This window comes from Hetaerina americana, unplaced genomic scaffold, assembly GCF_022747635.1.
Source record: "Hetaerina americana unplaced genomic scaffold, ioHetAmer1.1.p SCAF_3, whole genome shotgun sequence".
NCBI lineage: Eukaryota > Metazoa > Arthropoda > Insecta > Odonata > Calopterygidae > Hetaerina > Hetaerina americana.
The window spans coordinates 73151517-73166513 of NW_027286874.1; the positions used below are offsets into that span (position 1 = coordinate 73151517).

Here is a 14997-nt window from a genome sequence, read left to right on the forward strand (position 1 = left end):
TAAGTTAAACATATTCTTTTATGATGGCTATAGCATTTCTCCTATGGAACAATCATTCATAATATTATCCAGAAAACAATATAATCTTGCGCTGAACTACTAGCATAGGGACCAATGTCACTGAGACATTAGTAGCAGTTGCTCATACAATTTGTACGTGACAAGCTTCTCTTTGTAGCTTCAAATCTTTGGAAAATGGTGATCCAATCATTGAAGTGAAAGTTCTGAGAAGCCATTTGCCAAATTTGAAAGATGCAGCTGATAGCTGGTTATTAGTTGAATTTGCCAGTGGTAAACCTCCTTCATTCACATGATTGAAATTGTGCCAATTTTAAAAAATTCTAATGACTTCCATAGGCATTTATTGGCTAAATCTGCATTCATTTGTGTATCACCTTATTTCTATCCAGGTTGCTGGCATCCAGCTATCTACACATCATGGCTTTGTGCCACATGGTGTTAGAAAAAGTCCTCGCCGCTTTGGTTGTCATCCAACTCCAAATATGTCATCAAGGTCTGAATATTGCAGGCATGGAGCTTTAATTTTTTTCAATATTTGATCTCTTTGGTCTATTTGGTCTTTTCCTCTTCAATAGGATAAATCTGTATGTAATTTTGAAATATTACATTAATGATTGGGTAGCAACGGTTAATTTATGCCAAACTAAGGCATTCATGAAAATAGAAATATTCATTATGTTTTAATCGTGGCTGTAGAGTCTGAGTTTGAATCAATTTTGGGTGAAGTTTAAGAGTCAGATTTGGTCAAAATTTACTGATTCCCTTTGCTTCAAAATTAATACTTTTCTGTATAATGTTATAATATTGATATATTATAAACTTACTACTTATTATGCTGGCCCCTGCTGCCATGCTAGGGCAGAAAGAGGAACTATATGCTATTGCTATTCTAAGTCATTGTTATCAATTCTGAAATAACATCTCTCATCCGAGATATATTTATTTTTATTATTATTATTATTATTATTATTACTACTACTTTTGTGGGAAGTCATATTCTGAATCATTTATTTACCAATATTTATATTTAAAATAGGGAGTTTTACCTAAAATGTTGTCCTTTATTAACAGTGATGGGTAGCTTAATAACATGGATGAAATACACTGGAAATATTTCATTTTATGCCTAAAAAATTTTGTCTTTTCCCAGAAAAAAATATAAATTTAATTGACAACTTTAAAAAAATATAAATTCAAAATGTCAAAGAAGCTTCCCAGGAAGCCATATGTAATTGAAAAATTCTCCATTCTTCAAAATGGAAAATGTTTTTGTATGATACATTACCTATATCAAGACACTCATGACATCATGCCAAGATCAGCAGAATTCTGGCAGCAATAAAAATTCTTCTACCAGAGTTTCCAATCTGAAAAGATATATTGCTTTAATCCAGATGCATTCAAGTAGTTTTACGGGGGGTTTTTAGGAGGCAACCGACAGCTAAGGTCATTTGCACCATGGGGGATGGATGGGAAAGGAGGAAGGGTAGAGAGAAACCTGGCATTGGCATCAGCCTACTCTTAATGGAAAGGGCCAAGGGGTCAACAGTTTAATGTCCCATCTGATGGATATCATACTTACTCAAGGTGCTCTCCACAAAGCATCTCAAATAGGGATCGGGATACCACTGAAAAATATCTGCAGTCTCCAGGTTTTGAATCCGGGGCCTCTGGGTGGGAAGTCGGAGGCCCAGAGCTATCCCCCAGCGCCAGCATTAGCCAGTGCACCATCCCCCCAGAGGCATTCAAAGCTGTAGATGAGGAAGATAACTGTAAAAGCTAGAGGTTAATTCCCAACTGCTACGGCAAAGCATAATATGAGAAACCAAATGAAACCTCAGTTTCAAGATAGTTTGTCAGCAAAAATGGACAATGACCTCAGTCATATTCAAAAAGCACATCATAGAACTTGTAGCAAATGATGATGTTCCTTCATCATTTTTTTCATTTTCAACTCTTATAGGTGTGAGTGGATAAATGTCTTGCAAAGTTCATATTATTATCTCAAGAAAGAAATGGTATTAGGAAACTAGTGATTGAAGAAGCCCATAATCAAAAAGAGGAACTTAGAAGGATTCTCAAGGGATGCTTTGTATTCCTTAAAATGGGTGCCTACACACATCACAGAGTGTACTTTTTAGCTTTTTTTTCAAATTCAGCATTGTTTGAGGAAATAATGAAATAGTTTCCTGGTAGTAAGAGATGTTGAACTTCTGAGGACCAAGTTGGATGGTAGAAAAATAGTTGAATCTGATTAGGAGTCAGTGGTTTTGTGCGCCAACTCGACAGCCCTGGTTATAATAGGCATAGTGACCAAATGTGTGGAAATCCCAAAACCTGACTTGTCAAAGTAACCTCAGAACCTTCTTTGTTGGAGTTCTACTCCACTGGTATTGCTAAAAACAGCAGATTAATTAATGAAGAGTCTGTGCCCCATTGCATCGTTTTCAATTTGGCTGCATCATAAAGTAGCGCAAAATCTTACTTTACCCAGTTTCAGCTATTTATATGTATAAATAAGTGTGTGGCTAACCCTCAGATACTCTTAACACACACACTAAGTGAAGCAAAGTTAAAGTTTTGCTCAATCACTGAGAAAAGTTCAGGCCTGAAACGTCAGCACCTTTTATCCACAATAATCCTCTGGGGGAGATGGAAAAATCCCTGTTATCATCATTCTTAAAGGAGCCAATGCACTATTCAGCAAGTTGACAGTCTCAATGTCAAACTATTCCACAAGATTTCAACCCCTTCTTTGGATCCAATTTGACTGAATGGAGATCTCAAATCTATTAAAATGAGTTTTCAAATGATCAGTGGAGATGATGAAGGCATTGATACTACTGTGATGCAACTTGAAACCCAAATTCACAGAGAAAATTACCTCAAAGTTGTAAAATAAGTGAAATTTGGGAATTACATACAAATACATTTTAGGAAACAATAGTTTTAGCCTTAACTGCTTTGGGAGTAATCTAATTTACAATATAAAAATAATGAGTGAGTTCATTGTACAAGGTCTGTCTGGAAAGGATCTAGCTGTGCAATATTTCGAGAAAAATAGCCTAGCTAGAACAATGAGCCCTTAGTCCCCTTCAGAGTAATCCTCTTGTGACCTCACACACTAAACCCTGCATACTACTTTGAAGGGGACTAAATCCTTATTGTTCTAGGTAGGGTATTTTTCTTAAAGCATAGCATGGCTTCTGGACAGACCTCGTATTTCTGCATGTGCTTCAATATTTTTTTCTGTGTTGTTTATTCTTTGGTGTCATTTTTTGAATTTTACCATATTCTAATGCAATTGAAGTGATTGATGCCTCCTTTTACAGGGATCAAGGAGCTGATAATTCACCCGCTAACCAGATGTCTGAACAAATTAATAACAATGATCAACACCAGAATAAGTATGAATTTCTGGAGCAAGAAGTCTGCAAACTCAAAAAGCAGTTGATAAACTATGAGAAGGTGTTGTATTCATTCCTGTTACCATAGCTCAATTCTACTGTTGAGGGCTAAAAATTTACCATGAAAACAAGACATATGAAAAATGAAATTAAATTATTGAAAATCTATTACAAGATAAGTCAATGATGAATAATGAAAAAATTATGGGATGGGAAATAAAATGGAAAATAAAGATTTCCTAATTACATAAATACATAATTAAAATTTCCAATTATATATATAATTAGGAAAATATTTATGTTTGATCCCTAAATCACTTTCCAATTTTTAATTATGCATAATTATTTCATGCATCACTATTGAAAGGAATTGAAAACAGTACGGGAGCAAAGTAATTGCAGAGTGCAAGACTTGGAGGACGAATTAGCCCGAGTCCAGGAAGAGGGGTCAAGAATGGCTTCTGCATTATCTGCAGCCACAGCTGCTGCTCATTCATCAGCCAGAAACCTGGAACAAAGCAGGTAATATGTCACCAGATGCTTGTAAAATTTCTCCTTGTTTGAATAATGCATTCAGGTCATATGTATTTGTAACATTAGATTCCCTTGAAGTAGCTTAGCTCATGAACTGGCAGATTGTTGAAATGGCATGATATTAGTCAAGGTAAAGTGTTGCACAAGACCCAACAAACCGTTAATTATGACATACTTTTTGCAGAGAAATGAGCGTGATACCTCCAAAAGTCTGGTATAACAAATTGCCAAAAGAGAACATTCTCCAACATATTGGCAGTGATAAGAGATGTCACTTTTCTCTTCAAGCACATATTGGTTCCTTTGGCAGTGCATTCTTATTAATGAAAAGAATATGCCATTCACCACATCACACGCCAAGTCACATAGCTTAAAGCTCACACCTCATGGCCAGGCACAGAGTCATTTTGATGTTATTCTATTTTAATATGTTCAAAAACACCTATTCTATCATAATTATGTGGCAACACCAGATTCTTGTGTGCTTCAAAATCAAACTTCTAGATCTAAAGTACTACTAAAAGTCAAGGAATAAATCTTAAATAACTTAATTGCAATTGCATTTACCCTTTTGCTTCGGTTCACTCTCTGGAATGCTACCTCTCACATGTGGCGAAAATGGAGGCTATTGTGTCTCCGTTTCCTTTATTACTCATGAAATAATAAAATAATCTAAAAAATAAAAACAATCGATATTCACTGTTTATTTAAAGGAAAATTTTAATTGTTATATTTTGATGAACATAAGTTTTTTAAAAGTATGATAGCGCATCACAGAGAGGGTGAAAAGGTACGCTCACGGCTGTCGACTGTGCAAGTTTACTTGGTACGTTCACAGCAGCAAATGGGTGAAAAACAATTAGGTATTCTTCCAACTAATTCCTAATAAAGTATTTTAATAATTTTATGCACTGATATAACATAAGAGGTGATTGAAACTGACTCTTTTGACTCAGTGGAAGACAATATGAACTATCATGTATCAAAACTTCAAAGCTCTCAATTGACTTAGCACATGAAACTTTATTTGGTGCCTAATAAGGTATTTCTTTATGCTATAATATTGTAAATCACATCAATAATTTTTTTGAACCATGTGCATAATAGCCGCAGAGTTGCAGAAAACATTGAAATAATCAGGCTTCAAAGGCATGTCAAGACCCAGGAAGAGCATGTATGTACTCTTGAAGCTGAAAGGAGAGAAGCAATGGAAGGAATACAAAAAATGAATGAGCTCGTAAATTCACTTGAAAGAGAGAATTGTAAGCACCTCTTCGTAATCAGTACCTATCCATTACTAAGATTTGATTCTTGAACTTAATTTTTGGATTCTTATTAGATTGATTTTTAGAGCACTGATACAGTTGTTAAGTCAATGGTTCAATTGTAAGTCAAAATATATAATAATTGGTCCATCTTGATAGCCTAATGTTGCTGTAATGTAAAGTAACACTATTTTTTTGCAAAGCACCCATCACAAATGCATATCATCATAATGTTGTTAAGTCTAAAACTACAATTTTTAAATGTACCTTAGCTAAACTGTAATTATTGTTACCCACTTTACAAATAATTAACAGGAATCCATTTTTATTGCAATTAATCCTATAAGAATGTATTTTGGTTGGTGCTTTAGCATGAATAAATTTTGTTAAAGGAGATTTATATTCAATATTAAGCAAGCCTTAAAAAAAAGCGGAATTAAAGTTATGTTTTCATTTGTTTGTATACATATAATAAATATGCATATTGATGCCTATTAGGTGAGTTGAAGGAACTGTTGAATGATGAAACAGTTAAGGTTTGTAACCTTCAGAGTGAAGTAGAGAAAGCCATGAAAGATTCAACAATGAAGCAGCTTACATTAGAAGAATTGAAAGAAGAGATTAATGATTTGAAGGTAAGCTATAAACCAAATTTTAAGCATATTCTATGATGATTTTTTCATAAATCACTGAAAATGACAGGTCAAAGACCAACATTGAAACATTGGGTGATTTCTTTGGAAATACAGAAATTCAAATGACCATTCATAGAGTTATAGCGACATAACATATGGATAAATTAAGATAACAATCGCGCATAGTGTATTCAAGTTGATCAGACATGCACACTTTGAAATTTTTTCAAATTAGTCGTTTGAGCAAAGCCCTACAGAAAGGCAAAAAAAGCATATTATGATCACATGGTTGGAATTTGATTATAGTTTTATTTAGTTGGAGAAGAAGCCTCGGGTAAGAACCTAATATGAGAGTTAGTAGAGTAATATGGCCATATTTGACTTACACAGGACTTCACAGCATTCCAAAATGCTTTTCTCTCTTTTTCTCATGTCATTGCCTGTTTCTTGATGTCAAGTACCAATTCTTCTCTCTGCATACAAAGTATGCAGATACTCACTTCTATTCGAGGGTAAAGTTTGCTTTGCTAAGCTTATTGATCCGATTTGTCTTCCCTTTGAATAAGATGCTGAATCCTGGTAAACTAATATTTATTATGAGTCTTTTTACCTTTGGTAAAGGCTGTAGGAGAATCCTTCAAATTTGAAATACAAGTGTAAGTTGCTTGTTTGATTTTTGAGGTCAATTTCTGCCCATTTTCTTGTTGTTAATATTGTACTACTATTGATGCTCTTGAGCAAGATCATTCCTCAAGGTAATGAGTAAATAACAATGAAGTTTTTTGATGGGGGGCAAATTCAGGTGTTGTGGGATGGACAGTCTAACTAGGGGATGTTCTGCAAAATTGGCAAAGGCATTGTAAGAAACTACAATTGGAATGCAAAAAAATATGTAGTTATAATCCATTCATTAATTTGGTTGCCTGGGATATAAGTAATAAAGTAAATTGCTAAATTTTCATCTTGTAATAATGGCTGATCATCCATTTCAAGTCATGCTAAACTATAATTTGTTTGGAGAATGTGGTGACCTCATGTTGCCCTAAATTTAATCATAACGTTTTGATTATGTAAACTCATTTATTATTACATTCAAGAGGGTGTACAAATATCGTGCAAATATGAGGCAAAGACACTCAAGGTATTCTTAACCAACCAAAGTCATAAGATCATCAGGCTATGAGCTTTTTGGATTTAAAAATCTTATTGTGAATAGAGTAAAAGTGATCTTCCAGCAGCAGTAAAAGTGGCTGTCACCACCAGCAATTGCTTAAAGAGATCCATTGGCAATGGGTTGACCTCCTTCAGCTCTTCAGAGGTTTTACATGCAGCAGGATGAAAGGATAAATGTTGATATCAGTATTTATTGATTCATAATGAGAATTAACTCCTTTTTTGGTCTATTGATTTGAATTCCATGCAATCTCATGACAATATTTTAATGGGGAATACTCAATGACTGGATAGAGAATTAAATTGTTCAAAGGGAAAAATAATTATTTAGGTGGGCTTTACCAAGATTAAAACCTTTAAGGTATAAGCTGTCTTGACATGAATTGTACCCTGTAAAATATCATGTGGTCATAGAGGAGATTCATGCACAATTTGGAGGAGTTGAGGATTGATATTGAGTTTGTTTGTTATTAGTCTGAAAGCCTGATTTTATCTGCGTTATGAACTAACATATAATGTATTTACTTCAGAAACTGCATAAATATATATCAAACTCCAAATGCAGTGATTAAATAACTGTATTCTCTTTCCCTAGGTAGAGAAATCGATAATTCAAGATGCTAACAATAAAATAGTTATGTCAATTATGGATAAAATCATTGATGGCACTCAGGAAAATGTTCCTGCCAAACCACTAGTGACGAGCACAGGCACAGAACCAATGGCAAATGTTCAGCCTACTTCAAAGAGTTCCATAGAAATTAAGCCCAATGATAATGCAAAGCTTCATGTAAAGAATGGGATAAATGACAACAATAAGAAAACTGAAGAAAATGAAATTGCACGAAAAGAAAAAGATATTGAAAGAAGAGTAATGGAGCTAGAAGAAGAACTGAACAAAAAACTTGAGACAGAGAGAGAAGCACAGATGCTAAAATCACAGGAGGAACAGAAGAAGAAAGAATATGAATTGAAGCTGAAAGAATATGAAATGCAGCAAGAAATGAACATGGCTGAGAAAGAAAACCTGAAGCAGCAGGTAGGTTTTTAATTCGCTGTGCACATTTTTTGTTGCAAGTTTTGATACATTCATTTTTTAGCTCAGCCAACCTGATAAATTATAGTTTACATAAGTCACAATTATAGACTGAATAACAAAGGGTTTCAACAAAATTTTGTTTTGACAAAAATTCCTTTATATTATATACAGTCCACTTTCACATAAAGAAATTTTGCTTTTATAAATATTATTTTCACAGAGAAATGAACATTTTGAGAAATGTTCATTTCTCTGTGAAAATAATATTTTTTACTATGTCATAGCTGTGAATCTTACTTTTACAATTAAACCAAAAAAAAAAGATAAAACCTTTATGCTCTACCAAGGGATAATTGAAAATATATTTCTTGATATTATTTATTTTTATGAGCTTGTGATTAGAGATAATATTAAAAGTTATGCTGCGAATACTTATTTTTCCATTAAAATAAGGGGGGCTAATAATTTCCCGAGCAAAAAATGGCCATTGTAGAAATATGTAGATTGTTTTAGTCTAATTTTCTCTGTGGAAAAGTGTAATTGCATTGAAGTTCGGAGGTACATGTAGGAGTCATATTACTCATCTGAGAAAATGTAGTTTACTTTTTAATAAAGTACCCTTTTTGCTGATTATGGATTTCTGTCAAGGTGAAAGAAGTTTTTACCACATTTATATATGTTTTTCATTAACAAATTTGATATTAATTCTTTATAAGTGATCTCATTGTAAGTGTTGTCACCACAAAACAAATCAAAATCCAAATAATGGAAATAACACACTTCATTTTTGACATGTGAGGTATGATTATTTTATGAGCACTTTTTTCTTAAATGCAGTGACCTAAGCTGTCAGTCACATCCCCTAAACAATAATACCACCACTTTGTTAAAAATAAAGTTTAAGGAAAGCAAATCACATAGTTACATCAATCAAATTAGGTAAAAAGTTTGGTGAATGTCACACAAGTGAAAATGAAGGCAGGAGTCACAAAATATCTAAAAATACTGAATGTTTAATTGGGTACAATGTATTCAGTTAATAAGTTTAATTTACTGTTAGAGATAGCTGTTTAATATTGGGATTTCTGTAGTAGACAGATATATTAGTATGCATTGATACTGTTTGACTACTTTTCTAAAAGCCACAGTGCATACATTTTAGAACTTAAAAGTGTATTTTCATAATGCATAAGGAAAGCAGTACTTGGATAGAAATCATAAACATGGCTACTAATAATAATAATATATAGTATAAGTAATAAGAAATCATATATATGGCTTGTGCAAAAATCAGCTGTGTAAAACCTGATAGATATAATCTGTCAGTATAAGGAGTATTAGCCACACTATTTGTCTTCTGTGAAAAACTGTATTTTAATTATTCATATATTGTTCATTTTACTCATTTCCTATCCTTTTTATATGAATTAAAATTTTATTTTTTTCAGGTTGATCAAAAGGAAGCACTTTTAAGCAAATGTAATTTGAAAGTAGACCAATTAAAAGAAGAGTTAAAAACTCTACGGTTTCAACTTAAAGAATTGGAGTGTACAAACTTAAAAATGTCTGAAAAGCTAACTTCCAAAGATGTTGAAATTCAAGGGCTTCAGGAGGTGTGTAAATTTGGTTTTCTTATAATCTTATATATTGTATATACTATATATGCATGGTTTACTTTTCCAAAATAATACAAAATTTAATTTTATATATTTATTCATATTGTGTGTTTGTGTTAGTGTATATAAGCAATGAAGTAGCATAAAGGAATGAGATGGCAGAAATTATAAGTCATTTGCTAGGGACCTCTAACTCTCCAATTCTCCTTCGAATTGAATCTCAATTGATTCAGAAATGTTGATTCAAATTCAAATCAAATTGATCTTATATAATTATGTCATCTAAGTGAATGGTCAGTCATTAGACAGTCATTTTAAGTGCAATTTTTATTTTCTTATACGTTTAGATATCCTCAGCTATCTCAACTGACCTTTAGAAAAGCTAGACAATATAGTTCCTATGTGAAAAATATTGAAAATTAAACATTAAAATAAATAAAATTAGAAAATTACTGTCATCAGTGAAGATAATGTTGATAAATAAAGTGACTGATTTTGCTTGCTCAACCTATTCAAGTTACCAGTGCAAATTAAATAAGTATCATTTGTTAATTCAGTCCATAATGGTTTTGAGAATCTTTTTATAACCTTGTTTTATCGTTCCCTATCCTTTTTGAGTAAGTCTTATGTTAATCAATCATCATTTCTGTCACCCCAAATCAAATGTCTGCATTATGTAAGGAATTATTAAAATATGTCTTTGTCAGTGTTTGCCCCTGAGTTAACTCTCTTAGATGAGCAGCTTGTGTCATGCATATCAGGTATGTAAATCAAGTACTTGCCAAGTATGGAAATATATATGCAGTTGTTTTGCTTCAAGTTGAGTTCTTTTCACAAGTGATAATGAAATATATGCAATTCACACTTAAATATGCACTTAATGCGTAAAACTTAATATGCATACTATGTAATACTTGAATGTTCATAGTTAAATGCAGGCAGATTTAGGAACACATCATATACTAATGGATGTGGGTAACGCATAGAGGTTTTTGAGAAATTACATGCAATCTCCATAAACTTCTCAATAATAAGAAGGTCCCTGTCCAAGCTTTATATCAGTTACATATTTTTTCAAAGCTGTAAATATAATGTGACTTTTTTTATTTGGACTCATTAATTAATTAATTGGACCCATTTATAGGTGAGCTAAGTTACCATTACACTCAAGGATCATTTTTAACCAATAATATGCAATTAAAGAATTATCTTATTGGGAATATTATTATCATCTGAAAGTCAGAAGGCAGGTTATTTTTTCTGTAATTTATGATATAGATAAGGCTGTGAAACCATTATAAATATCTTGCCCATTACAAAATATAATTGAGTTTTTGGTGTGAAACAATTTCTTTACGAAAACATAATTAGTGTATATTCCGCTTTCAAACTTATATTATGTTACAGAGGTATACGATTTTGAAATTAACTTTGAGATATTAATCTCCTGTGTTTGATTGTGCACGACAGTAATTCCAGGGATTTTTGTGGTTAGTGTATGCTTACTTGATTGCCCTCCAAGAACGCATTTAAGTTGTTATGAAAATGGATGTTTGAATTACACCATTTTTGTTTGGTTGTTATTCAATTTTGATCAATTTGCAATTCTCCATTCAGAACTTCGTGTAACGCATGGCTTTCAGTATTTTATGTTTACCTGTTATGTGATGAGATAAAAAAAGTTGTTATCATCTTTTGGCTGGATGCAATGTTGTCCATTATTATATAATTATATTGGCATAAAGCATACAGACTTGGAACAAAGGAAAACCCATGACCCTTTCTTGATTTCAATTGACTTTCCAAATGATGTTTTACCCACTCTTCCCCTCTGATCGTTACCCTGAATGCCCATGATAGTGTGTAGTACTGTTGCTCAGTTAAGTTTGGTATGATTTTCTTCATTCAAAGTTGTTATGGGATTGTTTTCCATGAGTATTTAGGAGAAGTAGAGCCCATCTAGTGGGGTTAATAACTTGAAGTGATAGTGTAACAGAAAGGAACTCTTCACAGATTCAAGCTTCTGACATCACAAATGCCGTGGTCTTGTTCATTTAAATATTCTTCTAGATTTTGGATCTGTCCTGTAAAAGAGGGCTCCATTTTTTCTTGGGTAGGAATTTGAACAGAACCCTGAAGTCTTGAGCATTTCCTCGTAAATAACCAGTGAAACTAAATATAACATAGGGATTTCCAGTTTCCAAGGAATATATAAATGGGCATGGTGCATATTTAGCAAATCATCCTTAATTGGATGGATCTACTCTTCTAATTTGGAATCAAATGGAATGCTTAAGCTCTACATACCTCTAGTCTGAGGAATCCCAAAGGAGTAAGAGAAGGTTAAGATATGCGGTCAGTACAAAAATGAGTGAGATAAACCCAGTAAAAACTGGTAGGAATTCCTGTTATGATCAGTCCAACGCAAGGAATCTGAGGTTACCACGGCATTTATACTCATACTTATTGGTTAGGGCTTTCAGGTGTTTGTTCTCAATGACAGGGTATCTCTTAGTAGCAAACCATTGTCGCCAAGGGACACACTGATGTGGAGGAACGGGCAAAAGCCTTAACCACTCCTACATACATTTCTTCTCTTATTTTTTGTGCATCCAAATTGGCGGCAGGCTTTTAGCTCCTAGAAGATTCATTGCAGAGCTTTATTAACAAACATGCTGGAAAATGTCTCAATATGCGGCTAATTTCTGCTTTTTAGGTACAAAAGGAATTGACAAAAAAAATAGAGTCACAGCTCTTAGAAGAAATTCAGGGTGATAATGAAGAGGAGGAAAAACAATTATCCATTTCTTCGGGTGATGATGAAAAGCATGAATCTGAAGATCTTAAAGAGGAGATCAGTGCTATAAATGATGAGGAAGATCTTAAAGCTGAGTCAATGCATTTAAAATTAGCTGAAGTGAGTGAGCAATATGAAAAAGCTCAGGAACTCCTACAAGAAAAAGAAGCAGCAATTGATGTCTATAAGTTGGAGGTTAGTTGGATATCGTCTACCTTCTAATCATTCATTTACCTTATGATCTCTTTGGTTAAAATGGAAATTTTATTCTCAAATCTCCTTTTTCTTATTATCTTTATGGTGTATTTTTCTGTATGAATTTTTTTGCAAGTTGGTGTGTTGTAAAATACTCGTTTTTGTAGGTTGATAAACTCATATGTGATTTGGATTCAATGAAATTACAAAATGAGAGCTTGCTCTTGGATTTAGAGGAGAAGGAAGAGCAAAATAGACTTCTTTCAATGAAGGAGGAATCAGAGGTTGGTACACATTTTTACTATTCTCGCTGGTTCATTTATATGACTTTTCTATGTCAAACATATTTTTACTACAATGCATTGTGCAATCATAATATGTTTCAATTTTTATGTAACCAATTGTGTTTATGAAATGGTCATTTAGATAATTTACCTGCATCAATTGAAAATTGATGTAATCCTCGACCATTAAGAAATCAGCTCAGCATCAGCTGGACTGCATGACAGGATTAATTATCCAATGTCGTCAATTCATTGTTGAATAATTTCAATGTTCTCTGTTAGCAGCGTCAACCAGTCAGGAAACTGTCACCAGATCCAGATAAATGCATTTTTGAGATACATATGGATTCCATCCTAGTATCTGATGAAGGATTAGCAACATTAAAGAGGATTGGTGGACAATCATCCTCTCCTACGCCAAATATATTTATAACTTGGGTGTTTTTTGAACAAGAAGCAGCATATAGTCCACTCTGCGAAGGGCCTGATGCAGAGCTGAATTGCTCATATGATCATGTCATTCCCATCAAGCCAGGGTTATTTGACTACTTAGATGAGGTAATGAATTCATAATTACCCAAGAATTTTAATTTTAGCACTCAGTTGGTAAAAATAACATTAAACTTGGTTGAATATGTCATTGAAGGATCTCATCAAAGATTTTAAGATTTTTTTAGTGCAGAGCTAATTCTGGTAAAATCAAGGTATCCTGCCCTATGTAGTTTAAATGAGATGCTGTCAAATAAAAATATCCTCTCGATGCAATTTAGTTATAAACCTGCTCTGATTAGGTATTAGTAAAACCTGCTCAAATTATTAATACATGCATAATATATTTAATTGATTTTTTTGGTCAATATGCCCATTGCATTTATCAAGGTTGTTTTGTTTTTGCTAAATTTGGCTGTCATCTATTTACTTTAGGAGACTTTAGTAGTTGAAGTGCATGCAGCAGTTGAGGACATGAGTGTTCCCATAGCTCAAGGAATTATATCTTTCAAAGAGTGTCTTAGTTATCCTCAGAAAATGATTTCTCAGAGTACCTGCCTGATTTCATTGTCTAATGAAGGTAATGATAAAGGGAAAGAGAGAAGGAATTCTGCAAGAGATTTCACGGGTAAGTTTAACTCGAATATCTTTGAAAGAACATGTGTCCCAAATCTGTCAAATTTTAGCTTAATAATAAAAATATCAAAGTCATTTGAGAGATCCTATTTTGATTTTTAAATTACTTGCAGTTGAGCTACAATCTTGGAGCTAATGCAGATAAATAATTAAATATTCTTATTTTATAAATATTTTTTTAACTCTAACTTGAAAAAAAAAAAAAAAAATATATATATATATATATATATATATATATATATATATATATATATATATATATATATATATATATATATATATATATATCCTAAACATATGATTTCTTGGAGATATTTTCATCTTTTGAGTAGGGTAACTATAATCACAACTTTGTAGTGTATTTACCACTGAAATTGTATCTAATGTAGTCTTTTTGGGATTTGCACTAGATTTTTGGTTTACAAATATATTATGTACGTATGCCCTATTTTTGTATGCATATGTATATGTCCCTATTTTTTCCCTTATACTTTCGACAGACTCTACAGTAGGTGCTTTATATTTACACTAAATTGTGGGTATCTCTCCAAAATATCATAATATATATCAATATCTACATATACACATATTCTCGCTTTTGCTTCTATCAAAATATTATACATTTCCTTCCTAGTATATTTTAGGACAAAAAGAAATGATGCTATTTGAGAATGCCACTATATTAACAGGGCCACAATTCATCTGGATAGATGAAATGTTTAATGCTGCATTAACAAACTCACTTGGGTGTACTCCAAACTAGAATCAGGAGGTCAAGGTTGATAAAAATTCTATGGTTATAAATGGCAATAATAGTGGTTAATATTGGAGGTAGCTTACTGATGAGCTCATTTCTCATTTTACCATTAGTGATAGGTGAGTAATTTGATTTCCTGGGTTCCAGAC

General features: G+C 32.8%; 2 protein-coding genes and 1 long non-coding RNA gene across 3 annotated transcripts in view; all 3 read left to right on the top strand.

Moving 5' to 3' along the window:
- The first annotated feature begins 3443 nt into the window (after positions 1 to 3443).
- LOC139690106 (uncharacterized) lies at positions 3444 to 5134 on the top strand. Its single transcript, XR_011701449.1, has 3 exons — positions 3444 to 3489; positions 3796 to 3950; positions 5070 to 5134. It is a non-coding gene; the product is annotated as an uncharacterized lncRNA (long non-coding RNA).
- Positions 5135 to 5575: 441 nt separating this feature from the next.
- Positions 5576 to 13156, top strand: LOC139690431 (flagellar attachment zone protein 1-like). Its single transcript, XM_071587882.1, has 7 exons — positions 5576 to 5585; positions 5726 to 5862; positions 7631 to 8074; positions 9523 to 9687; positions 12407 to 12682; positions 12850 to 12966; positions 13109 to 13156. Exons 1-7 carry the CDS (start codon positions 5576 to 5578, stop codon positions 13154 to 13156), a joined length of 1197 nt encoding a protein of 398 aa, XP_071443983.1.
- A 1738-nt stretch (positions 13157 to 14894) lies between these two features.
- Positions 14895 to 14997, top strand: part of LOC139690432 (X-linked retinitis pigmentosa GTPase regulator-interacting protein 1-like) — a 10155-nt gene continuing 10052 nt past the window's right edge. Inside the window, exon 1 of the mRNA XM_071587883.1 lies at positions 14895 to 14967. Within this exon, the coding sequence (XP_071443984.1) occupies positions 14895 to 14967 (73 nt within the window). The remainder of the gene's footprint in view (positions 14968 to 14997) is intronic.